General features: G+C 41.5%; 1 protein-coding gene across 1 annotated transcript; it reads left to right on the top strand.

The window, feature by feature from the left end:
* On the top strand, positions 1-27566 carry wnt4 (wingless-type MMTV integration site family, member 4). The gene is made up of 6 exons (XM_080026168.1): positions 1-239; positions 18629-18710; positions 19930-20083; positions 20705-20836; positions 21140-21282; positions 22584-27566. Exons 1-6 carry the CDS (start codon positions 163-165, stop codon positions 23052-23054), a joined length of 1059 nt encoding a protein of 352 aa, XP_079882294.1. The 5' UTR covers positions 1-162; the 3' UTR covers positions 23055-27566.

Here is a 27566-nt window from a genome sequence, read left to right as displayed (position 1 = left end):
TTAAACAGTGTTTCCCTCCCTGTGGACTGTGCCGCAGCTTGTGTTGTGTTTTTTGTTTGTTTCCCCCCCCCCCCCCCCCCCCCCCGCCGACACCACCTGTCTATCTCGGGATTATTTTTTTTTAACATCTCACCGGCGACCTCCACCTTCCACCGTCTCGAGATGACCGAGGACTATGTGTTGCGGTGCGTCCTGATGTTGTGCTGCGCGCTGCTCTCGGCCAACGCGAGTAACTGGCTGTAAGTTAAAGACTCTCCACGTTCATCTAATGCTCATGTTTTAGAAGGGAAACAAAGTGGACCACCACGTCTCTTTCACTCTTTTTTTCCTGCTCCACCTTATATCATTCACCAACATGACCTCCTCACATCCTCACGCGCCCACTCATCTTCTCTCAACTCGGGTTAATTGTTAACCATCACACGCAGACACATGCACACACACACGCGCGCGCGCACACACACACACACTCACACACACACACACACACACACACACACACACACACACACACACACACACACACACACACACACCCTTAATAACTTAAACACCACTGCATCCCCAAAAAGAACAATAAAGTTCTTGATTGAAATGTGCAGCTCCATCTATAGGCTATTATGTGTCATTTTGTAATCCTGATAGACTAATACTAATTTATAATATGTGCTAATTAAGACATTGAATCGCAGTGTAGATGTGGCAATTATATGCAAGAAGAGCCTGAATACAATTGTGTATTAAGTTGCCTTTCCTGTTAAGAAGTCTCTTGTGTCTATCCTTTGCCGTGATGACCCCATTTATGAGTGTGTATTATAGGACGATTAGTAGGCTACATTAGTGTTATCATAGTTAGTATTTTAAGATTAAGGGACCTAGTAGAAAGATTAAAGATTTTAACTTAACCTGCACAATTACTTGTAAATTAGTTTACAGCTGACCTGCATCGTTCATCGTAAATGAGCATTTTGGCTGACACTGGTGTTGTAAATATACAGTAAGACGGCTGAGATGAAGAATTTATTCAACACACGCAATGCATATGTTATGAAATAAAGAGACATAATGCAGTGATACAGACATACTTTAAATAAATGAATACAGAGAATCAAAATACCAATCTAATATAAACTAATCTGAATATATGACATAGCATGTTGTTTAGCAGACGCTTTTATCCAAAGAGGTTTACATGTGGAGGTATGAGCAGTTAGCATTATAAGGGTCTTGCCTGAGGACCCTTCACTGAGCTGCCCCCACTCAAAAGACAGAGGTGTTACCTACTGACTAAAGTAATAATTAAAAAAATCAAATGAATATACATGACTCTAGATACGATCGCGTTTGATTCATTCATCAAATTGCTTTTTTAAAAGTGTCTTTCACTAGTTTGCGGGCCCTGAATCCTGCTGAAATAAACCGCCTGCCTTTGCTGAGATCATCCCAACAGTCACTTTTAAGAGTTGTGGATATGAAATGATGCGGTTAATGTTTGTGTGAATTACCCTTTACTACGTCAACAGAAATGAAACAAGGTCAAAACCAGACACATTTCAGTTTATGAAACACAACATTTTGTTATTCGTAATAACTCTTTTATTTTGGCGGGGTCAGAGTAGTGAAGTCAGAACCTGCAGGGTTTCTTAATCCCCCCTTGCTTGTTGAGGGGGAAACACACAGTGTGACTGTGTGTAGGTTTGCAGTGCACGGCGGTGGTGCCACCTCTTCCATGGGGCCAGGCCCTCCGTGGCTGGGTCTGGGTCCATGTGTTGCAGTGCCTGCTCTCCTCCCCAGCAGCATGCAGCAGGCTGTGGGAGGTGGTTAGGTAGGTTTCTGCATTCCTCCTGCATGCACGCTCCGCTTCCATTTTCTGCTGCCATTCATTCCTTCTCTAAGCTCCGGCAACATTTACAAGCAAGCAAGCGCTCATCATTTAGAGGAGGACCATGTACTGTTTTTTTCCAATACACAATTTTTTATGATCTTCCTAAAAATGGACTTCGGTTGTGACTTCTGGGCCCCATTAAGTGACTCTATGTTGACTTTAATATTTGTAGTTATATTTCACGTTAATTTCCCTGTGTTTATACTTTTGCAACATTCATACAATAACTACTGTTACTTACCAATACACAATTCCTTATGATCTTACATGGACTTGAGTTATGACTTCTGACTCTCGTATATGTACTTATATTTAACGTAAATGTCCTTGTTTTAATACCTTTTGTAAGAGTTATAAAATAACTACTACAGCCTTGTGTGTTTACATGAGGATGTACCACTGCAATCACGCCTAACTGATATCCCTGACAGATTCCTCAGAATTCATAAATGAAATGACATGAAACAGCATTGCCTATACACCTTGAACTCTGTCACTGAGTGCATGGGTAATTTGTGCTGTTTGGGGCTGAAGGCGTGGTGACAGCAGCACACAGCGGGGCATGTACAGGCAGGCTGCATGAGCTGCCAGTCCGCTTGACGGGATTACACTGTTGGGGAAAATGTGTTTGAGTGAGTGTTTGTGTGTGTTCCTGTGTGCGTGTGTGTGTGCTTGTGTGCGCGTGTGTGTGTTTGTGTGTGTGTTTGTGTGCGCGTGTGTGTGTGTGTGTGTGTGTGTTTGTGTGCGTGTGTGTGCGTGTGTGCGTGTGTGTGTGTGTGGGGGGGGGCTGTACGGGCAAAGGGGACGGAAAGCAATTAGGGAAGAGATAATTCATGTTTTTAGTTTGGACCATGAAACATGCAACAGCTAACACACTGTACAAATCAGTAAACCACAACTGGGCTGTGTATTACACAGTGATAGTCAAACGAACATCGCTATATAGCTGCTGTTTGTGTGCCATTTAAGGCGAGACACAGAAGGCAAAAATATAGTTTTTTCAAGCACTGGTAACATTTTTAGTTGTCCAAAATCTACATGTAGGTGTTTATTTGACTAAACCTGTTTGCGTCTGTATATTTCTCCTATACAACCATCTTTAACGGCCATTAACTCAACATTACCTTTTTTCAATACTCTGAGCCAAAAATCTCAACTTCTAAAGCACTCCCATCAACCTTCCATCATCATTCTTAGCACTATTCTGAAGGTTATTCCAGAGGAATTTGTTCATATGTTGTGAATTGCCTTACATCTTACATCAATCTTACATTTTGTTCTTAAAAACATGCATAAAAAACAATTTTACGACCTGCGCATAGGGTTTTTATTTATTTATCCAACATCGTCAGAGTGTGTCCGTTGAACGTATTATTTACACTAGTAGTACGTTATAAAAATAGAATATACATAGCTATATATGATTTATGATGATGTAAAGGGAATAGATGCTTTTTAGAGCAGACTTGGTAAAAATCTAAATTGATATTGTGGAAAGACTGGTGGATGATGCCATCTTTAGTAACTTGCTTTTTGTCTATGAAGGCCGCCGCAAGTTTGAAATATAGAACTTTCACCACTAGATGAAGCCAAAATACTCCTATATTACACACACACACTTTTAATTCAAGTTGAAGGATCATCTTCCAGACTAGCAAAGCAAAATGATATGCTTAAGCGTTAATTTGTAAAAAATTAAATAAAATAAATAAAAAGCAAACAACTCCTCGTGAATCTTGACCTGTGTCGCCAACTGTGAGACATGTATAGCAGGCTCTGTGAATCCCTCGGTACAAGGGCTGTGCTAAAATATATCGCAATATTTAGTTTCATGATATATGTATCGTATTGTCAGCTCCAAAAATCGATCTGTTGCTCAAAAATTTGAACAGGTTGTGAACTACAACCTCCACTCCACTAGATGTACCAATGTATTATTTTGGCTCAATGTGTCCTCTGGGTTATCAGTATAATGCATGTGATGTATGAAGATCATCCAGATCGTACACAGCAACTTGTTTTTTCAGATCTGTTTTCACATTGTCAGTGAACTATATGGAATATACTGTATATAAAATGCATCACGATATATCATATCATAACCAATGTATCGTGATGTGTATCGTATCGTAAAAATCATTGCCAATACACAACACTACTCGGTACTGAAACCTTTGCCTTGTGTTTTCAGTGGTCAATTTACAGCAAGAGAAGAAACAAAACCTGAAATGGACCAAATGAAAAGACGAGCGGGCTGCATGAGGTCAAAACAGTTGACAGGGGCACATCAGTGGTATAGACTTGCACTTATATAACATATGTTCACTTATATCTGCTAGGATGAGTCATGCTTCCAAAACACAGGGCTTTACATTGTCCCCTAATGGAACATGAAAGCATCTCATGCATACGGTGTATTTTTAACTCCAAGCAGAGGTGACCCTGATGACATCACTGTGACATCACCAGGGTTATTGTCTCAGGTTCCTCCAAAGTCACGGGAAATACTACACAAAGCTTTTCAAAGACACAAAAAAACTTGTCTAATGAGTAGTAAACCAACTTTGCTGGGGTAGTGATCACTTTTCTATAATTAGTAGATATTTTAGAGGTTATAAAAACTAGTATTGCCTTATACTGTGAATCCACGTCTAACATGGTTGAAAATCCACTGGCTTCAGCTGCTCAGGAATAATATCATCTAAATACTTTCAAGGTGTTGGACTGTTGAAGTTAAGAGCTCTGAGGAATTGTGATGAGCATTTATATCTAGTTTCAAGTGATGGAAAGTAATTTAGTCCTTTACCTAAGTGCAAATGTACAATTTGATGTTAGTTTATACTTTTTACTCCACTATAATTCTTTCATAAATTGAGTTTCTAATTAGTTAACTAATCAAAATATTTCACACAAAACATATGAACAGCCTATAAAATGATGGTTTCTTATCCAAATTAAATTTCCCAAAAGTTCAGGCACGTACCGCTGAAACCTTAGGGGATTCATTGGTCCCCTAGACTTTTTTTTATAGAAATTTTTTTCCTTTTTCCTTTTAATAATTACATTTTTGTTCAAACAAAAATTACTGAATAAAAAACAATTAGATTGATAAAAAGAATAATCATAAGTTTGAGTCATTTACAGAATACACCTCGCCCAGCTACAGAAGTACTAAGAATGTAATTATATAACATAATAGTCAACTTGTCTGCTTTGAGTACTTTAACTTGTTATACTTTAAGTGCATTTCCACATTATACTTACATACATTTACAGCAGGTAAAATTTTCAATGCAAGATTTTGACTTGTATAGCAGAGTATTTTCACCGTTTGGTTTTGGCACTCTTACTTTAGTAAATTATCTGAATACTTCCTCCACCACTGCTTTTTTCTGATAAATCATCATCAAATCATTTATTTGAATGAATAACTACATTAATTGATAATGAGCACAGTTGTTAGTTGTTGCTTGAATTGTGTTCATTAACATGATTGCAGAAATATGACTATGATTATTTCTGTTTGAAATCTGCATTCACTGACAGCCTAAACGTTTGTGACACCGCTCAGCTGTTCTGACGTCACACACAAACCACAAGCTGAACCCACATGTTTGTTTACTCTCCACCTGTAGCTCTGCCTTGTGCCTGGGTTGTTTGTGTGTGTGTGTGTGTGTGTGTGTGTGTGTGTGTGTGTGTGTGTGTGTGTGTGTGTGTGTGTGTGTGTGTGTCTGTCACCTGTAGGATATGATCGCTTTGCCAAAATCTCTGTGGCTGCTGCTGAGTCATGTTCGGTGTCCCGCTGCCGAATAGGGATTTTTCAATGTTACTTTTCATTAGTTTGTCAGTCGTCACACACACACACACACACACACACACACACACACACACACACACACACACACACACACACACACACACACACACACACACACACACCTCCCCTCCCCCTGCCCTGCTCAGACTGGTTTAGCTGCACCTGCATGCTGCTCTGCCGTGTGTGTGCTTGTCCATGTTTTTCTGTGAGCGTGATTTTTTTTTTCTTCTTTTTGGATAAAGCATGTATAAGCTGGCATCTTCCCCAACAGTGGCGTGTTACAGTCAGCAATGATCACACACACTGCTCCACCATAGTGCCCAAACACATTCTACAACTCACACACAGATGAATGCACAGCGAAAATCAATGTTGTTTTCTGCTTTTGTGTGTGTGTGTGTGTGTGTGTGTGAGCAATTAAATTAATTGGCAGGAGAAGGAGAGGGCTCAGAATTATTTAAAAGAAGATATTCAGTTGTTTTAACCCTGTCAGTTGCTCATTACGTTATTACATTGAATTACATTTACATTGAAGATTAAAGGTGTTAAATAGCTTAAAATATTGGTATTTTTTAGAGATTTATACTTAATTGGTTCAAACGTTTAAAAAAAGTTACTTACAGAGAAACAGAAAGAAGACAGGGTAACTATAGCGGCTAGCAGAGCCACTGACATCAAGAAACTGCTCTGGAAAAATGATTACAATCCTCATTCATTTAGGGAATATAAGGAAACTCATCCCCGTTGAATCCTAGAAAGAGTTGAGGCCTAGGAAAAATGTTAAACTAAAAGGATTACACTTTACATGTACTACTCAACATCTTTAAAAGACAGTTTTATAAAACACAACAATTTCTCTCTGATAGCAGCATTGAGAAGGGCATACATACAGTAGATAATAATAAAGAAAGAAACCAGTTTAAAAAATATATAAAACTGTTTTAAGATCATAGGATCAAATAAATCAATAGAGCAGCATGATTAGCATTTGAGGTGTGTTGCACTTGTCCATCTAGGTGTGATCCAGATGGGTGGGCTGCTGAACAGGGAGTGTGTCTGGTCGGTAGCATCACCATGTAAGATAGCTCACTGACAGCACGTCATCAATATCCCTTTATAAATGGAGTCTCTCCTTCTCCAGTCTTTCTTTGTCTTTCTTGGTGTGTGCGTGTGTGTGTGTGCATGTGTGTGTGTGTGTGTGTGTGTGTGTGTGTGTGTGTGTGTGTGTGTGTGTGTGAGAGATAGAAGGAGTGAGAGAGTGTGTAAGTGTGTGAACTTACAGTACATGCATATGTGTGGTACAACCATGGTGAGGTGCTAAAGAGATGGCAGCTGATGGGGTAACCAGAGAAAGCAGAGACCTTGGCATTGCAGTACACGCTGGCGCCTAACACGTCTTACACACACACACACACACACACACACACATACAAATGTGGTAAAGCTGTGGCATGTTATTTCGAGCCCTCCTTGTCACCAGACTGTGTACAATTATCTTAACACACTTGGAGCCGAGGTGGAATGGCTGCTCAGAATGAGCAGATTATCAGCAGTGCTGCTCGAGACAGACCCATAACATACAGGGCCATGATGGAAGCCTTGTGCTCCAGGGCAATATGTCAGCTGATTGAAGTCATAACGTGTACTGCAGTGTCTGTAAGGGCTCATCCCTATGTTCCCACAGCCCTATAACGTTCGATTACTTATGAATGTGGGAACATAGACATGCTCACATACAGTCAACTCTTCCGACAGCACCAGTGGCTGTGACACACAGCCCCTGGAGGCAATGAAGGTACTATAAAACCCTCTGCGCCACATGGACACAGTTTGTGTCAAAATCACAAGGTGTCTTTGGTCGGTTGCACAACTGCATTGTTTGGTTCCATTGAACAGAACTCTGGTTTGTTTCCACCTCATCTTTGGTTCCTTTGCGCAGGTGAAATCACAGCAGTCACACTCTGGTCCAGTCTGTTTTTGGTGAGCACTCAATCGGATTTTGTCAGACCCAACTGCAGTAAGCACTGTGTAACATGCTCCCATAGCCAGCTAGCTATGCATTATGGGATATTATTTCTGTAGTGCTGACCAATTGTAGAGCAGCTCAGGAACTATGTTATTGCTCCAGCAATAACTCTGTCAATAGTTCAAGTAGTCTGTACATCCATGGTACACTGCAAACTGGAACTGCTAGTTTTTTTCCACTCAAAAATGTGTACAGAATATACCCTAAAATAAATGAGGCATAATGTTGGATTCCTTCAATCCATGGGCAGGGTATAACGCCTAACTAATAATGAAAGGGAACATAGGCAGACTTAAGTTAACATTCAATGCTTGACTTTGTCCTGTAGAGAAACAAATGTATCTTTTTACCCCTTAAAGTGACTTATCCTTTTACATTTCCTCATCATAGCAAGTCCTAAACCAGAATTGATACGTTTAGTGATTTTAAAAGTGTAAAAGTAAGGGATTCTGTCCAGGGTAGCAATGTATTGGTATAAGATAAACTTCTAACCTCATTGAGAAGGAGTTCTTCATCCATACAGACCTGCACAACACATAGTTTATACATGTGTGTTGAACTGTGTAAATAGTAAGCAGAAGGCTAAATGGTGCATGTCCAGACCTGTCCGCTGTGCATGAATGATTCAAATTTCACCAGTTTATCTTCATATCTATCAGAACTCAACCTGAAAATAAACATCGAGTCACCTTCTGTTCAGCAAAGTGTTTATCCCCCAACAAAAACAACATAATTAACGTTGTTGTAAATCTATCAACAATGTTGAGCCCACACAGGTAAACTGAGGTATCCTGAACTCTGGTCATGGATTGATTGCAATTGTGTACAGACATTCACTGTTCCCAAAGGGTGAATCCTATTCACTTTGATTCACTGTCTTCTAATGCTTCAAGTCATCAACTTAAGATTTACAATGTGCCCATGCTTTTTCTAATGTAAATACCTGACTTTCCACTCAGTCTCAGCTGTAGTTTATGTTTTTTGAAGTGTAAGCTCGCAAACTAATACGGTGAATATGGTAAGCATTGTAACTGATTAACATACTGTATTTAAGCATTGCCTTGCCAGCAATTCAAATATCCACTTTGCCTCACAAATCTGCTAGCCTGTCTGTGGACGCTTTAGTCTTGAATAAAATAAATGGGTTGAACTGACAATATGCCTGAAGTGAACCTTATATTGCTATTATTCTATTCTACCAGCTATTGTACTATTCTTAAACCATCACATCAGTTTTGGTGGAATGCACATTTTGTTTGAGTTGCATATTGTTAGCGAGATTTCCCTCTCTTTATTAAGTTAGCCTTAATTTATACTCAAGAGATCCTAACCTGACTTCACAGCATGGGATTCAGCTACAGTGGAGTCCTGCACTTTAAAACAATCAGCTGTCTGTCTGCAGCTATTGTTTGCCCAAGAGCTATGGACTTCAAACATGGACGCCAGGCTATGAGTTCCATCACCTATGAGACCTTTAGAGACAGAGACAAGACGGTAGAACACAGGAGAAAGAATCAGAGGACAGTGACACAGACAGCCAAGACTATATGGTGGGATGAGGATGGCATTCATGGACGTTCATTATAGTGACACCCTATTCACACACACACACACACACACACACACACACACACACACACGCACGCACACACACACATATATATATATATAGCCATAGCACTAACACCAGGGAAGGGATTCATTTCACAACTTGTATTGCCTATTTTCCCAAATGTGTGTGCAAAGTGTGTGTGTGTGTGTGTGTGTGTGTGTGTGTGTGTGTGTGTGTGTGTGTGTGTGTGTATGTGTGTGTGTGCGCGTGTGTGTGTGTGTGTGTGTCTCAGTGCGAGAGAGAGAGAGAGAGTGTTGTGGTGTTGGCAGAGTGTGTTATTTTTACGGGGGAAATGAGCTCTAGTGGAGCCAGCAGCATATAAATACCAGACACACTCACCGACACACACACACACACACACACACACACACACACACACACGCGCGCGCACAGCAGTGTGAGCCTCTCTGTTCAGCAGTAACTGTTAATTGAACTCCTCAGAGATACTTTTCACTTTCACTTTGTTGCCCTCTTATCCCTTCACTGTCTCCCTTCTCTTCTTCTATCTTCCTCCCTTCTTATTTTAAATAAATTAATGAACAATATTCATATAGCACCTTTTCCTACACAGAAGGCTTCTTCAAGTGCTTTGCAGTTCAGCACCAACAACACATGTTTAAAACCAATGATCCCCTTCCACTCCTTTTTCCATGTTCTCTGCCCTCACACCCTTCCTTCCTTCCTATCTTCCATTCTTCTCTGTGCAGGAGCTGCCTACCTCCCTCCTACATTTCTGTCATTTGTCATTGAATACAGACAGTACGAGCAAAAGGCTATTTGGAGTATAATGAGTCAATATTAGACCCACACACACAGTCCTTCATACAATAACCCACACACACAACTGTTATTAGCACCCTTAGGCTCCTGTACTGTATATCAGCTGGGTTTTCGTCTTTTGTTTTAATTGAGTTTGATTCCTTATTGAGATATCTATCATTTGAGAAAGCCTGTTCTTTAAGTATAGGCTAGAGTTTGACTACTAAGAAAAATTTGAAGATTGAATATAATCTGTTGTATATTTAAAAAAATCAAATCTATTAAAAATGTGTCATATTAAACAGATGCCAGTAGTTTTAATATTAGATTTTTAAGATTTCATATAGAACATTAGATCAAACAGCAGGCATTCAGTATTCAGGTTTGCCTCCAAACAAACTGTACAACTCCGAAATCCCCCCAAAAGCTCCTATGCAGGAAGCCTATGCTTGGCGGGTTGGACCAATATAAGCATTGGGTAATTGTGACTGAAGGACCAATGCTAAAGGTTATGTTTAGTAAAAGCTCCTCCTGATATGAGACGAGATGTAGCAGCTGCCTCTTACATGTCATTGTGATGCACTCTAGTTTCCCATGTATTAATCATGCCTATAGTGTAAACTAAGGCAAGGCTCTCCTTTGATAAGACTGACCTTTATGAAGGTTCTATAATGTCTAGTCTCTGACAAGTGTTTCTATTATTTTGTCCACCAACAAACTGCAGTACATCTTCCAAACGGATCAATCGACTCCGTTCAACGAAAAACCACACACACTTATTTAGAATGTGGTTGGACCATAATTCTACTGGTCTGTGCCGCTATCTGAGAGCCTCAATGTATGATACATTGAGGTTATCTTTACATTTTGAGGTTGATAACTAAAAGCCAAAACTGTTCATCATACGTGAAGACTTTCAGACATTCCCAGAGGTCAATAAAAGGTTAGAGTTGGTCAGAATTACGACCATTTGGACTGCAGACGTTTCTCATGTGTTTGACCCGCATGCTGCTTTCTAGTAAAGCAGAAATATATTCCAATTTTAATCTCAGGAATCGCTGTAATTTGTCCACTTACGGTGAGACACTGCAGGTGCGCAGGGTAACATTTTGAACCTACAGATATCAAACATGAAACATAACCAGTTGATTACTTACATTAAAACCATTATTCTCTGTACTTTCTTTATAAATCAAAAGATATATGTACAGGTCTTGAAAATGCATTTTTTTTTCGGGATGTTCTTATGAAAGGTTAGGTTGATGTATGTGCTTTAGATGATGAGATTTTTGGTTAAGAGTATTGAACAATACTAATGGCCGTTAAGGATGGTTGTATAGGAGACATATACAGTACATACGCAAACAGACAAGGTTTAGTCAAATAAACACCTAAATGTACATTTTGGACCTTTAATTTATACTAGTATTCTTGTACTGTAGACATGTTATGGAAGCATAATAGACAAGCATCCCCTAAAATGACCAGCGCTTGCTGCAGTGTCTGGCTTTAACCAGTTACTCATGCAATCAACATAAAACAATGATAGCATAACGCTCTCAAAGTCAAACTATAATGTAGTGTGGTGAGGTGGCTGAAGGTAAACTAAGTGAGTATCGCCCTCTACAGGTCACTGGAGCTGGAGTCCAGTGTGGAGCAGACAGGGATCGGGTTAGCTCAGGTCACACCACCACACTCATACTTGTCTTTATGAGCCTGTTTAAATGCTCTGCTGTGGCTCTCTGCTAGCACTGCTAAATGCAAGGGTTTCTTTAGCACTTCATTTTATTTGCCTTAAAAAAACGAATGAAAAATATTGTGCATGAACCAAGTCAAAAAAGCCCAACTTATTTTGCAGCATGGCTCTTTTCATAGCCCCCATGCACAGTGCTTCAGGAGAAAAAGGAGTTTCTTAAAAGGCTCAGCTCTCCTCCTTGCGTTTCCCATCCATGCTATATTTACCTGTCAGTGTGTACCTCTGCTGTGTGCTCAGTGCTGGAAAGGCAAACACCAAGATATTTTCATATAAATACACATAAGAGATGATGGAGGCAGAGAGAGAGAGAGAGCGTGCTAGAGTTTGTGTCATTTTGGTGTGTGTGTGTGTGTGTGTGTGTGTGTGTGTGTGTGTGTGTGTGTGTGTGTGTGTGTGCCAGACTCTAAGTAGTTGACTGAATCACCCTGTCACGACGTTGTGTGCAGCTTGTATGCCCCCTCCTCTCCCTGGAGTCCTCTCCTCTCTGTCTTTTATGATTGTATAAATAAACATAAGCATGTACATAACACGTCAAGTCCTCAGTCACTGGATACTCTTTCAATTCAGTTTGGCATTCTGAAGGAGGGATGGAGCTAATGAGGAAATCTGTCAGCTTTTTTCATTTATTTAATGTCCGCTCTATAAATGGAAGTGAAAAATGCTGTTCATAAGAAAGCGAGCGAGGGGGAATGTCTACAAGTTGCTTGTTTGATCTGAAAACAGCCCAAAGATGGTGAATGTAATTTAATATAAAATGTAATTTAATACTCAACTTGTCATTTGTGAACCGATTAAACAAACAAGATACATTGTGTTAATTAGCTAGCTAGCGGATCTTTGGACACAGCCAGGCTCCCCCCTACACACACTTTTTTACAGTCTCTATGCTAAGCTATGCTAACTTTCTACTCACTCGAGCTTTATATCTACCAATGTTATAGGGCTCAGTGTTCCCAGATTTACAGTGTATGGCATTAAATGGGAGGTTTTATTAACGTAATTTTTTGGTTTTGTGAATAAAATACAGTTGTAAACTAAACAGAAGTGACTTTATAATCATGATACATCTGTGATGTGTTACCTTTACCTGATTGATTCATCTCTATACAACTCAGTTGAGTTTAGTTTCAGCAGGAAAAAACCCCCGCTAGATATCACTGTCTTTACTATGCCTTTAAGCATAGTGTTTTCTTATTGAGCCCTGGGACCATATGCTGCCTGAAAGTGAAATCTGTTTTCTTATATATCTTCTTCCAACAAAGGAAAGCACGTATTTATGAATATCATAGCGAAGGAATAGACTTACACCAATTTAAAAAATATATATTGTTTATTATGGACATTTGCTTACAATGGATGCAACAAAATCATCCAACTTTTAGATTGAAAAAAGGGAAACAAATCATATTCATAATACATAAATGGAGTTCAAAGGGGATTTTTTCGCACGGCATTCCCTCATTTTCCATGTTAGCCTTTATTTCCTGTCCTCTGTTTTTAGAATGATCTCTTCTCAGTTTGAGGGGGGGGGGGTCTGGGTGGGAGGTATATGGAACATTCCACCTGGACTGTGGAGCGCTGTGTGTTTGGCTTGCATTACACATTGCAGCCCTCACAACACCACTGGCTCCACCGGGCTTAGGCCCCTGGGATTTAAGCACGCAACCACCATAGGCCGGAGAGAATGAGGATGGGATGTGGTATGGTGTGTGTGTGTGTGTGTGTGTGTGTGTGTGTATGTGTGTCCTTTTATGGGGTTGACTCCTCTCTCTGTCTCGATGTTGAGGTGTTTTGTTAACCTCGTCTCTAGGAAGTGGAGGGTACATGCAGCCCAATGAACAGATAAAATTGAGATAGGGCTGAACGCATTCACACACACACACAAACACAGACATACACTCACACTCGCCCCAAGGCCTATGCCGAACCTTTCCCACGCGGGGGTACACAAACACACACACACACACAAACACACGTCTACATAATCACCTGAAAAACTAAAGCTTATCCAATGTTTATGAAATGCTTCCAAGGTGAAAGTCAGGCCAGCAGGACCAATACATTCTCACTACCAACTCGTTCAACATAGTGAAGATTAGTCAGGGTCCATTTGCATCACTATATCGACTCAAAGGGTACCCCTTTACCGTCATTTGAAATTGTAGTAGTCGACAATTCGATCGTAGGAGCCCCATTCAACAGCCAATCTCACAGATGAATAGTCACTAAATGTGGTTATGAAACAAGGATCCATCCATTCTGGCTATATGGGGGTCCTGAATGTCTTATGGTTTCTCCCAATAAATCATGATACATCGGCCCATTGTTGTATACATTTCAGCATATTATACTGTTGATACTGTTGATACAAATTTGAAACAAATTCATTAGCTTTTAAATCAATATTCTTAGTGTGCGTGAATGTCAGACTAAGTCGCAATACAATAAATGCTAATGTCAACTCAAGAAGACAAACTGTAATTGAGTCTTTCTGCCTCTGTCTGGTTTGGGGGGGGAGCCAATGTGGCAAATGAGAATATGGATCAATAAGCAGGAACAATATTCAACATGATTCCACCATGAGTCGACGAAGGGGCAAGATTCAACCAATTTGACTGTAAATCTTTAGTCGAGGACACACGTTTTTCAGTGGGAAATAATGAATTATGAGCTAGTAAATGAATGATGATGAATGATGAATTTCATAGCGAGAAATATTCACAATATTTGGTAATTGGAAGTATATGGTTTTACGCCTCTAAGGGCTGCTCTCTCATCTTGCCGATTTAAGACGTTGTGGGAATCCCCATAGAGGTCTATTGGAATACCCTGATTGTTGAAAAATGACGGTAAAGTGATAAAGTGACTATTTGATACCTTTAAACCTTCCAGTCATTATACGATATGACCGTGCTGTAATTACATTGGCAGTTCTTTATTTATTTATTCTTTTCACTACTTAGTTTCTTGTTTTAGTTTCTCGATAAACACTACATTTTACGAGATCACATTGAACTAATCATGATGATGTTACTTCAGCCAAATACTCATCTTTAACCAACAGCACTTTTCTGACAGGTTCATCTCTCAAATGTTTTCATGACGGTGATGAAAGGAATACTGTTGCTATTGTTAAATACCCCGGTAAACGGTATTACCGTATTACCTCCCAACCCTAGAGTGAGAATGTGTTGGCAGGACACCATCCAGATGTTTGCATCTTCAGTCCAATAGGCAGGTTGCTGTTGTCCTCTTGTGTGTGTTGCTCTCCCAGCTCTAGATGCCTGGAGACAAAGCTATCTCTCTCTCTCTCTCTCTCTCTCTCTGCCCGTAGGCTCGCTAAACAACAAAGAAGGGATCAAACACACACACATGGCTTTGATGAAAGTCCTCACAACCACAACAGAGCAGAGGAGAGCGGGGCCGATCTGAGCTGGACTGTATCCATGCCGGGGAGGAGGAGGAGGAGGAGGAGGAGGAGGAGGAGGGGGAGGGGGAGGGGGGGTAGGCCAGCTAGATTGGGAGAAATAACCTCACAGAGAGCTGAAGGGCACACAGACAGTGAGCTTTAGGATTCCACCACTAACAGTTGAAATGTTCTTGCAACTCAATTCAGAAAACAATTTCAGGGTTTTCAGAGATTTGGGAAATATAATCATCCTGGTCTTGTTATTCTCACCACTGCTACCTTGCCACATTGTCATATCAGTTTCCTTTTAATGGTGAGATTATTGTCAAAGGATTTATCTTAATTCTTTGTTGCGTTTTTAATCTGGTATGTTATAACATATGAGGATGGATTGCATTTTGTGTTTGGTTATTATCCAACATTTGTGTAACATAAATGTGTATGTGTGTGTGTGTGTGTGTGTGTGTGTGTGTGTGTGTGTGTGTGTGTGTGTGTGTGTGTGTGTGTGTGTGTGTGTGTGCGTGTGTGTGTTAAAATACAGACCTTCAAAAATTCATCATTTTGATTGTGGCCATTTTAGAAGATTGGCTAACAAACAAAAACCTTGCATTCAATCGAATTTACTGAGTGTCCAGGCACCCCGTAATAGATAATAGATATTTGGTGTATTTGAACATCATGTAGGGTGGGAGCCTTGGTGGAAGACCCGATGAGAGAGTGAGGTCATACGTTTAGCGCGGATGTGAGTAGCTGTGGCCTGGATGTGCTGGAGTGGCAGAGAGCGAGGGTTATCACAGCGATGAGTGCGGAATACTGACACTGTCTGACGGAGAAGAGAGCAATCAGACCATCAAAGACACACACACACACACACACTTTATCTGAACTGCTGAGCGCAGGAGATGAGAGGGTGAACGGAGAGGAGGAGCAGACTGACCTCCCCGTAAAGACCGTATACTAATCATACCACCACATTTACAAGTAGTATAATACAAATATTGCACTGGTACTTAACCTGTAGCAATTATACTTGTATTAGTTTTTCCAGCTAGGTCGAGTCAAGAGTATGGTGCCCCTTAGGGTCAAAAGTACAACGACATTTTAGAAAACACAACGACATTACAGGATCCACTGCGGTCAAGCCAGCCAACACGTTATTCGGCTGTACTGTACGCGTATACACTGTCAGAACTAAAAAAATGAAAGCGTAGGTCAGTTGTGAACGATATAAGTCCGAAAGATAGTCAATAATCACCTTTATATATAAATGTATATTTCGTCAAATGTTGTTGTGTTTTTGACCATCAGGGCCTCCGTACGATATGGTTAAAAGAGGTGAGATGTAGCGAACAGCTGATCTATACACAATCAAAATAAATATGTTTTACCTTTTGTGCATATCAATTGTACCATCTGGTGCAAAACACTGGCTTTGTGCTGTGCATTCCAGCTCTGTCAATAATGTGACAGCGGAATTTTCTCTGTGCGATCTGGATGTGTGCCACAGCTCGATTGAGACGGGCTCACAGGGTTTTACAGAGGTATGTGTGGTCTTGGGAACTCATAACCCACGACTTATAAAACAAGCTTGAGAAACCTTGAGGAAAAAGCAAAGTCTGTTTGTACAGAGTGACGGCCTGAAAGTTCATTTGCTTGGAATCTGTCTTTATTAAGGGACACTTTTGATATTCAAAACTCCGTACCTCTACGTAGAGACGCTTACAAATACTGACTTAATTCCTTCATAATAAAAACGTCTTCACGCTCATTATATTTTGTCCTTTCCCCGCAGCTCTTTTCCCTGTTGTGGTGCTACATTTTCACATTCGATGCCAGCTTTAGTTGCTATACTTTAGAGGGAAATGTACTAATGTGTGAGCTCAGTGGTGGAAAATGAACTGGGTAAAATGGACGATCTAATGAAAACAACCATGCCACTTGGATGGAATTCAGTTCATTTACGAACATGTGAATATCCTTTGGATTTTTTGCCTCTTAAACAACCCTGTGTTTTTCATTAATTAACCCTTAAAGGCATAGTACAACATCTCGGAAAAAAACACAGATTGTATTTCGATCTGAGAGTAACATAAGAAGATCGATGCGTGGTTAGCCTAGCTTAGCATGAAGACTGAATGCTAGTAGAAACAGCTCAGTCTAGCTCTATCCAAAATTTCGAAACAGATCTACCAACACCGACTCTAAATCTCACCAACCAACACGTGTTATAATTTAGTTTTTGTCGTGTTTCAATTTCCACTTTTACAGTTTAACAGGTGCTGTAAGCGGAATGGTTCTTTTCGCTAACTTCCTGTCAGTTACTGCAGTTAGCAGTCCCCTCGTTCGTCCCTACGTCACAACATTAATGCATTAATGGTCTTCAAGCAGCGAGTTATCATCTCAGATCCATAAGTGTGATAAAACATGATGAAAATGATTTGCCGATTACATGCAAAGCAGCTGACTGAGAGATTGGCTTTATGAAACGTGCACATTATGTAAGTGATCACTGTATGAATAAAGAGCGATTTAACACTTATATTAACATAAATAAACCGCTTACTTCACCTTTAGGTAACTTCTTGAAACGGTTTCTTTGAACCAAGTGTTATCAAGAGTGATCCGTCAAGCTATGCCTTGCGACTCTACGATTGGGTTATGTTGGAACTGCAGTAGAAATGAGCAGATAAATCATCGGAAAACACTTTCCGTATAGTCTAAAAAACAAAAAGATTAAGACTCAACATTTGTTTGAATGTGTACAATTTGAGTGGAGTAAATAGACAGTACATGAGAGCTTCCTCCTGTGTGGGAGCCAGTTTATGAGAAAGCCTATTTCTGTCAGGTGCATCTGGAGATATGAGACTGAAGTGAGGTGAGTTGGATGTGTGAGAGTCGGGGCATCGAGACCTATGGTTGCGTGTGTGTGTTTGTGTGTGTGCAGTATATCTCCCTGACCTGTCTGGCCTGGAGGTGCTTTCCTTGATAAGACACTTTCCCTCCTCTCGATGTCCTCACAGCCAGACATTTACCCAAAACATTCCCACAGCAACGTCATGGGAACCAAACCCTCCTGTACAACAAGCTCTGCCCCATCTGAATCTTAAAGGGTAACATTAAAGAATTGTCGTTGTGACCTCCACGTTATTCCACTGAGCACTCAAGAGTATTACATTTTGCTGCAATGTTTCATTTGGCGTTGTCTTATTTTGAAATTGTTTCGTCATTTCGCCATTGTTTTCTATTCTGGTATGGTCCGTATGTTTGTAATGTTTCCCCTTGTTTTGTAAATTGCTTAATGTCAATACATTTTATTTTGTAAAAAAAAAAGTAAATATGTCCTGTTGTGCTTGCTTCCTGTCAGGTACCTGGCCAAGCTGTCGTCAGTGGGGAGCATCAGGGATGAGGAGACGTGTGAGAGGTTACGGGGCCTCATCCAGAGACAGGTACATCCCTCCACCTACTGACAATAATGATGTGAACATACACACTTCAGTGGGACTCATCCAGTGCTTGTGGAGGCTTTCATTGAATGAGAAGAGAGCCCTGTGTTCCCATAAAAACACCAAGTACACTAAGTAAAGCATCATAGAGGCATTGCTAAACATCAGTGTCTGGAAGAGTGTTTTTCCCTGTGCAGCATGTAAAACCCCAGCCTTTGGGGTGATGGAAACACAATATTAGGTTGCCAAAACCTCAGCTATAAACAACAAAAATTATGAGCCCATTGTTGTGAGACAGAGGTTAAAGGTTTCTCAAGCATATTCTCATTTATTATCAAGAACCAAGGTGATTTTATAATGACATACCAGTAACCTAAATGAATACTGGGGGTGGTAGGATGGCCCTAGATTAAAGAAGGGCCAACCAGTAACCATGAGGTCGCTAGCTGGATACCCGGCACTGCATTTGTAACACAAATGGTGGCTGGTATTACATCCATGGTACCCACCATCTCTACCATTTTGTCCTTGAGCAAGACACTTAACCCTAAACTGCTCTAGTGGCGCTGCAGTGTGGCTGACCCTGCGCTCCCTCTGACCCCCTCTTACTTTAGAGGGGACATACGAAAAGACAAATTTCAATGTAGCCATTGATTTACTAATAAAGTAACTTGAAAATCCCTTTAGGCATCTAAAATGGAAAATTTCCTTCTGCCATGGTCGGAGTTTTTCTGGGACTCAGTCTCTTGCTAAGCGGGAAAGAAACATGGTGGATATTGTGTTTACATCTCGGACGCGAGCCCCCTACCCTACCCCCCCCCCCCCCCCTCCCCTTCCTTATTGGTGGCCATAACAATTTGCGGAGTCCTCGGCCCTTCTAGCATGCAAGCAATGTTCTACTGAGATGACGTCAAATGGCGCGTTTAGAAATGTAAGGAGGGGCTTACGGGACAGCTGGGCCAAGGGAAGACTGAGGGGAGACTGAGGGAAGAAAAAACAAAATTTGTATATTATAATAGCGATTTTATAATGATAGAACGCCGGTTCCGTGTCGGTAAAGTGTTCCTTTAACTTAAATCTTTTTTTTGATGGTCAAATTTAAGTTAAATGAGAACAGGATGTATTCTGTCAGTGTGTGTGTGTGTGTGTGTGTGTGTGTATGTGTGTGTGCATGTGTGTTTGTGCGCATGTGTCTGACGTAGCTCCTGTGTCTGTGTTGCAGGTCCAGATCTGTAAGCGTAGTTTGGAGGTGATGGATGCGGTGCGCCGCGGGGCCCAGCTGGCTATAGACGAGTGTCAGTTCCAGTTTCGCAACCGTCGATGGAACTGCTCCACTCTGGAGACCATGCCCGTGTTTGGCAAAGTGGTCACCCAGGGTAAGATTATACCTCACAGCAATTTATGTCTCCAACCTCGCTGCCAGCGTCTTGGACACAGATGAGGCATTGATATAACAGACAGCACAAAAACCGCGTGTATCAATTGTTCAAATCAGACAATTAACAAGAAATGAACAAATCCTTCTGTAATAACCTTGGGAGTAGTGGAAAGAATGATTATGGAAAGTTCAGTTGATGCAAGTGCTTTAAAAAGTTGAGATATTTGGTTCTGAGTATTGAAGAAAAACGTATGTTGAGATGGATGTTAAGGATGGTTTTAAAGAAGAACAATATACAGACATATACAGACAAGGTTTAGTCAAAATTAACACCTAAATATACATTTCAGACCTTTGATTTATACTATTATGGAAGAAGACATGTTATAGAAGCAAAATAGACAACACAACTCAAAATTGACCAGTGCTTTTACAATCCCCAAAATATATATTTGTCCCACCTTAACCATGGACTCTTGCAGTTTAACTTCTGGAATAGATTTCTTCAGTTAGATAATGAGACAATAAGACTAAGTGTGTGTGTGTGTGTGTGTGTGTGTGTGTGTGTGTGTGTGTGTGTGTGTGTGTGTGTGTGTGTGTGTGTGTGTGTGTGTTGTAGGCACCCGTGAGGCAGCCTTTGTGTATGCCATCTCAGCAGCCAGTGTGGCGTTTGCGGTCACCAGGGCCTGCAGCAGCGGAGAGCTGGAAAAATGTGGCTGCGACCACAATGTACATGGAGTCAGTCCAGAGGGTAGGTCTCTCTCGCTCTCTCTCTCTCTCTCTCTCTCTCCTTTCACACACACACACACATACAGAGGAAACACAACGAGCAACTGATACACTTTCTTTTAATGCAATAAGTCAATGTGATATTCCAATTAATTTAAACTGATGTCGTAGACTACATTGATTAACTATGCCTTCCTTATATCCATGTGTGTAAAGCAAGATATTTTACAATGTCAGTACATAATGACTGTTGTGGTTCTCCAATGTGTGAAGGGCGATGACAGTGCTATTCAGATAACCAATAAGTCTTCATTCCATGTCCCAGGGTTCCAGTGGTCGGGCTGCAGTGATAACATTGCGTACGGAGTGGCCTTCTCTCAGTCCTTTGTGGATGTGAGGGAGAGGAGTAAAGGCCAGTCCTCCAGTCGGGCTCTCATGAACCTGCACAACAATGAGGCTGGCAGGAAGGTAACACACTGCTGGATGTCTAATGGGCATAAGCCTGTGTGAGAACACTGCACTCAGTACGGAGCTCCACGAGGGTCACAATGTACAATAATACAGTACAGTAATGACAAAATATGTAATATGGGTTTCTATTAGAAACAGTTTTCATGGTGTAGTAGTGTCCAAAATAAATCTTTTTACATTTCTCACAGTGCCATTGCTGAATCTCCTCGTTTCAGCCTTTGTCTGAAACTTAGAACGTCATAAGGGGAGAGAAATCTAACACAGGTTTTCAGAAAGGTGGAGGTGGAGAAAAAGAGAGAGGGGTTGTTTTTCCTCATACTTTGGTGACTCTAGTCACACCCATATTAATGTTGAAAGAAAGTGCATTTTGCATAATAAGTGACTTTCAAAACTCCTGCATGTAGTGAAATTGTAGTCAATTTTGAACTATGCGTCACAGCCATTATCGTAACAACCAAACACACAGCAATGGATGCAGCCATAATCCCAAAGTTATGATACAGCCTGGCCCAATCAGCCGAAAGAGCAGGTGGCGAGAGAAATAGGTGACCTAGCTCTGCTAGTTAATGTTTCTAGCTGCAATGGTACAGACATGCGCCTAAGCTAGCCACTTGTGAGAGTGTACCTACTCGGACTGTGGTCACAACCAGCAGCAGTCTTTCACATAGTAAAGCCCAGCCTTTCTCACACATTTTTTCTAATGAGCTTAGTAATGAGTTTAGTTTATATTAAAGAACATTATAACAAACAACATGTGGTTTATGTGCTGACATTCACAGCTGGCAGTTTACAACAGCAGCAACACTGACGAGAATGAAAAATGAGATAGAACTGTTCTTTTGGAGAAAGTCCAAATCGACTGAGTCGCAAGTTATTTGAGACAAGTGCAAGTGCCAGGTCAATCTTCCAGTTATTTGTCTCAATTGACTAGTCTCAATTTATTCAAGGCAGGTCAAAGTAATTTCTAGTCTCGAGTCATCTCAGATCATTCCAGGTCACAGCTCAAATAATTCCAGACAACTTCTGGTCAAGTCTTATTTAATTTAAAATAAGTCAGGGTCAGGTCTGAAATATTTCAAATCCCAATCCAAGCCACGTTTGACTTCAGTCCAAGCCTACAGCTCCGGGAGCAGTCACACGTGTGGCTGTAGTTGTTGATGTAACCACAAACAGAAACTCTCTCTGTTTGAGAGTTGGATGCTGCTAGCCACCGCAGCTACACTTTATAGAGAAGTATGCATTGTCATCATGTTTCAATTTATGTCTGCTAAGCAAAGATTCTTTGGCATTTTCTGCAGGCCATCCTGTCCCACATGCGCGTCGAGTGCAAATGCCACGGCGTGTCGGGCTCCTGCGAGGTCAAGACCTGCTGGAAAGCCATGCCGCCCTTCCGCAAGGTGGGCAACGTCATCAAGGAGAAGTTTGACGGGGCTACGGAGGTGGAGCAGCGCAAAGTGGGCACCACTAAAGTCCTAACGCCTCGGAACTCCCAGTTCAAACCTCACACGGACGAAGACCTGGTCTACTTGGAGCCCAGTCCGGACTTCTGCGACCACGACCCGCGCACTCCGGGCATGCTGGGCACGGTGGGCCGGCAGTGTAACAGGACCTCCAAGGCCATCGACGGCTGCGAGCTGATGTGCTGCGGCCGCGGTTTCCAGACGCAAGAGGTGGAAGTGGTGGACAGGTGCAGCTGTAAGTTCCACTGGTGCTGCTATGTCAAATGCAAACAGTGCCGTAAAATGGTAGAGATGCACACTTGCCGGTGATTGGGAGTTTGGGGGGCTAAACAGAGTGCACTGCTGATGAACAAAACAAATGCCCCACACTCGCCTGCTCAGTTACCAAGGCCAAAGGGATGCAATGAGGACTTGTGAAGCTCCAACCCCATCTCCAACTACTGGTCAAAGGAAACAGACTGTGTGACTGAGAGTACAACGGACATCCTATTCATGTAGTGCCACCCTCGTGAATACTAGTAGATTATGCATGGGATTTCCTACAATGCTACAGAGGCAGACGGCTTCTTCTCAAGTAGAGAGCATCTTTCACTTTCTGCCTCCCTCCCTCACTCTCATATGTGCTTTGTCATTGATGCTTCTTATTTTTGTAATGTTTAACTTATTTGTCGAGACTGAGGAGATTGAAATGTGTGGACCTACGAGGAGTGATAATAAGAGACAAGCTGGACCCATGCGAAGGCCAATGATTGGATGGGGATTAAGGGATTGGGGTGGGGTCACGACTCAAGAGGAGGGCTTGTTTGCCCTCTGTCCTTGCTGCTGCTGCTGCTTCTAGGACTCTATTGGAGTGATGGATGTCAATGAGGGAGATGCAGAGTCTGTCAGAGGACGGACTGGAGCGACAAACAAGGATGCATCGCAGACTGACTTTCTGTGATTTGCTTCCTGGGTGTACATGGCTGTGTTGCACTGAGGTCCAGCTGTTGAGTCATTTATGTTGCCCCCTGCGATGCCCTGATGCTGCTCCACTCACACACACTCATAACCAAGTGATAGCCACTGTCAGCTCCTTCACTGTGAAACTGAAAATTTTAGGAAAACTCAAAATTTCAAAGGCAACTGTCTACACTAGATTTTTTTAGTTTTGAGGCCAACTTAAACTAAACTACAAGTGTGAGAGGAAACTCCCTACATTTTAGCCAACTAGTCATCTTCTGTTGAGATAACTTATCATTCATATGTAATGAAACAAGTTTTTAGTTCTACAAACAAAGGAATTCAAACCCTAATAGCTGTGCCAACTAATTATCCGTCAAACAGTTAAAAAGCAAAACCAAGTCATTCAAAATACTGATTAAAAAGTGAAACAGCATTTAAAGTGCCTGAAAAACTTTCTGAACAGAAACAATATATTGGTAGCCTGGCATTCCCAGACCTGCCACTAGGCGCTGGCAAATTAAATTTGCTGCGCGTGTTGGTCTGGACACGCTCCGTTGAAGCTTTATGAAGATAAACAGAAATCTGGCTGGTGGTTTCAATTGGTTCTATCTAATATGGGCGCGCCAGAGCCCTTTATATGGTACTCTGGGGAGGACGTAACCGGATGACGACAGTGACGTGCATGCGACGTCGAAGCCGTGATAGCAAACATCAAAGATGGCTGCGGATATGTTGTGTGAGTTTGAGACTGCTTTGGCCTCCACCCTTAACGATTTGGAAGACGGCACTCAAATCTTTCATTAGCAAGTAAGTGGAATGTTCTGTTTTGCCGACCGACAACGGCAAACGTTTAATTTAACAGTTTAACAGCTGTTCGCTAAACGAAAGGGGCTTACGTCACCTTGTGCATCGCTCTTGTGATTGGTTGTAGTGCTATCCAACTACGTGCAGTGGCATTTGAAATGCACGAGTAGGAGCCGCCCCTTGAGTTGGAAATTACTGTTAATCGTGGCCAGACCCTCTATCATTCAATATATCAGGGTCTGGATTTCCAGGCAATATATTGGCATACAATTTGTGAATTATTAGTTTATGGAACTCAAAATTTGAAGTTTCATTACATATGAATGATAATTTATCTCAACAAAAGATAATTAGTTTGCTGAAATGTAGGCAGTTTTCCTTCAAACTTAAAGAGGACCTATTATACTACTTTTCTGGTCTTAATTTCTTGTTTTACACTGCTATAGAGCAACCTGACACGAATCACATCACAAAAAACTATGTAGATTTTCGGGAAGCTCTTTCTCTTATTTTGGCGATCCAGCACATCCTGTCAACACTTGAGTGTGTGTGCTTCGGCAATCTCCGCTCCCTCCGCCTGTGCATCGGCCATCTCCGCTACCCTCCCCCCCCTCCTGAAAACCCCACTCCGTTGTGATTGGTTACCTTCCTTCCGGAACACTTTCAGTGGCGGGAAGCGCGAGCATGGACCTATAAGGGCGTGAGGCAGACGCGAGGCAGACGCGAACAGGGAAGTGACAGCATTACCATACATGGAAACATCCGCGTGGTCACGTCACAAATTTTTATGCAACGTCACAAATTATGAAAGGGTAGACCGCTTTGAAGACGTGACTTCTCGACTGGCTAGAATAGTGTTTAGTGCTCTGCACAGACAACCCAGACGGTCAGCAGGGAATACGTCGAAATGCATGTAAGTCATTATTTGATAATTTAGTATGGTTAAGCATGACTATGAATCATCATAACAACGTTTATAGGTCATAAAAGTCAAAAAGCATCATAGGTCCTCTTTAAGAGTTTTAGTTTTAGCCTCAAAATGTAAAAATCGAATGCAGACGATTTCCTTGAAAATGTGAATATTCCTAACTATTTTCATTTTATAGTGATCCTATCTTTTCTGTAGCAATGGCAGGTGATGGGCATGGAACACACAAACCACACACACACAGCCAACAATCATAAATCCAACACCACATCAGGGGCCTATTTCAGGAAGCAGGGTTAACAAACTCTGAGTTCAACCCTGCACTCTGAGTCGACCAACTCTAAGATGAGCAACTCTGGGTTATCGGTTTCAGAACAGCGGATCAGCGTTGGGTCAATCAACTCGGAGTCTGCTCACTCTGGGTTGAGCGTGTGTGTGTAAAAGCCATCGTCAATGGATCGCTGATAACATGATTCACAATGGAAACAGGAGAAACAAAATGCTTAATTCTCCCACTACTCCATGTATCCACTCCTCCCAATTGAGTGAGAACTATTAATGAATGAACAATATGGTAAATTGAAGAATTAACAGGGATATTATATCATAACTCTGGTCTAATCCTTTACTTCGGGAATTCAGAAAAAAACTGGGCAAACATTCTTTCTCAAGAGAATAATTACGCTTCGCTGTGAGGAAAAAAGTTTCGCATATCAGCAGCAGCAAAAGTAGGAGCTGACACAGCACAAAATTGTTGACAGCAATATTATATTTGCTGTATGGCAAGCGGTTCCTAAATCACTTGCAGTAAACAGACTGTCGCTCCTTTTAAATGGAGATCGAAATACTTTAACGTCAGACAAATTAGGCGACAGTTTTCATTGACAAAGAGCCTGAATAACCAAATCCATGTCCCTGAGCAAGTGATCACAGTTTAAATTATTATACTACATCATTTTTGTATGGAGCGATTTTGCTTTAAACTGTACAGGGACGCACTGTGGCACACTTTCTTCAGAAGGAGCTGCAGCGTTAAGTGACACAAACTCAGAGTCTGTTCCCTAAAACCTCCCAGCGGCCAGGGTTAGTCTCACGGCGTATGTTGCAGCAGTAACGGACTCTGAGTTGCGCTGAAGCTTCTTCCTGAAACAGAAAAACCCAGAGTTTACGCTAACTCTGAGCCAACAAACTCTGAGTTGCCTCAAAACCTGCATTCTGAAATAGGCCCCTGCACATCCACAGCTGCCACCTGCAAACAGCAAACCAGAAGCCCAACATGAAAACAGTTTCCAGATATTATTTAGAGGAATAGTTCAAAAATGTTTCATTGAAGCTACTTGCCTCAATCTCGGGTTCAAGACAAGGTAACAGTAGCCATTCCTTTAGCTGTGCGTACTTTTTGGAAGAAGAAATGGGCTCATATGAACAAGCACACAGGACCATTTAGTGATGCTGTAAAGTTAATCTTCTTGCCATAGACTACCAGTATTTGAGCTAAACTAACTAGCGTTGAGCAACCTTTGCCCATTTCTTCTTAAAAAATGCACTACAAGTTAAAGGAATGTTTTCAGTCGCCTTGTCTTGAACCCGAGAGTGAGGCAACAAGATAAAAAAACATGTTGCACTATTCCTTTGAGATCATTTGTTAGAACTTCACATCATCTTGCATGCTCATTTGGGTCGGTGTAAATCGTGGCCTCCGTCTGCACGTCGCCATGTGCCAAATGCAAGTTGGCTTAATGCAAACCGGGTAAACACACAGAGACGTGCATGCACCTGCAAGCACAAACAATGTAAACACACACATAAACAAAGGGGTCTGCCAGAGGTTTGCCGAGCATGTTCACCATGCATGATGACTGAATCACTTTCTCTCCAAGCGCACATACAGCCCTCACCCCACAACAAGAAACATCAGACCACATATTCAACTCTCCTAGTTCCTCTCTCTCACTCTCACACACACACACACACACACACACACACACACACACACACACACACACACACACACACACACACAAACACAGTTAACCATGCCACTGTCAGGAGTCTTTTGTTGTCTTGTACCACCACCATAAAGCCAAGCTTTACTATAATAACGTTCAATCATTATAGAGACATACTGTAGATCTGTAAAGACTTAT

Source organism: Ammodytes marinus (assembly GCF_949987685.1).
Source record: "Ammodytes marinus genome assembly, chromosome: 4".
Taxonomy (NCBI): domain Eukaryota; kingdom Metazoa; phylum Chordata; class Actinopteri; order Uranoscopiformes; family Ammodytidae; genus Ammodytes; species Ammodytes marinus.
The sequence above is the reverse complement of the archived record's forward strand: the minus strand, read 5'-3'. Positions and strand labels throughout refer to the sequence as shown.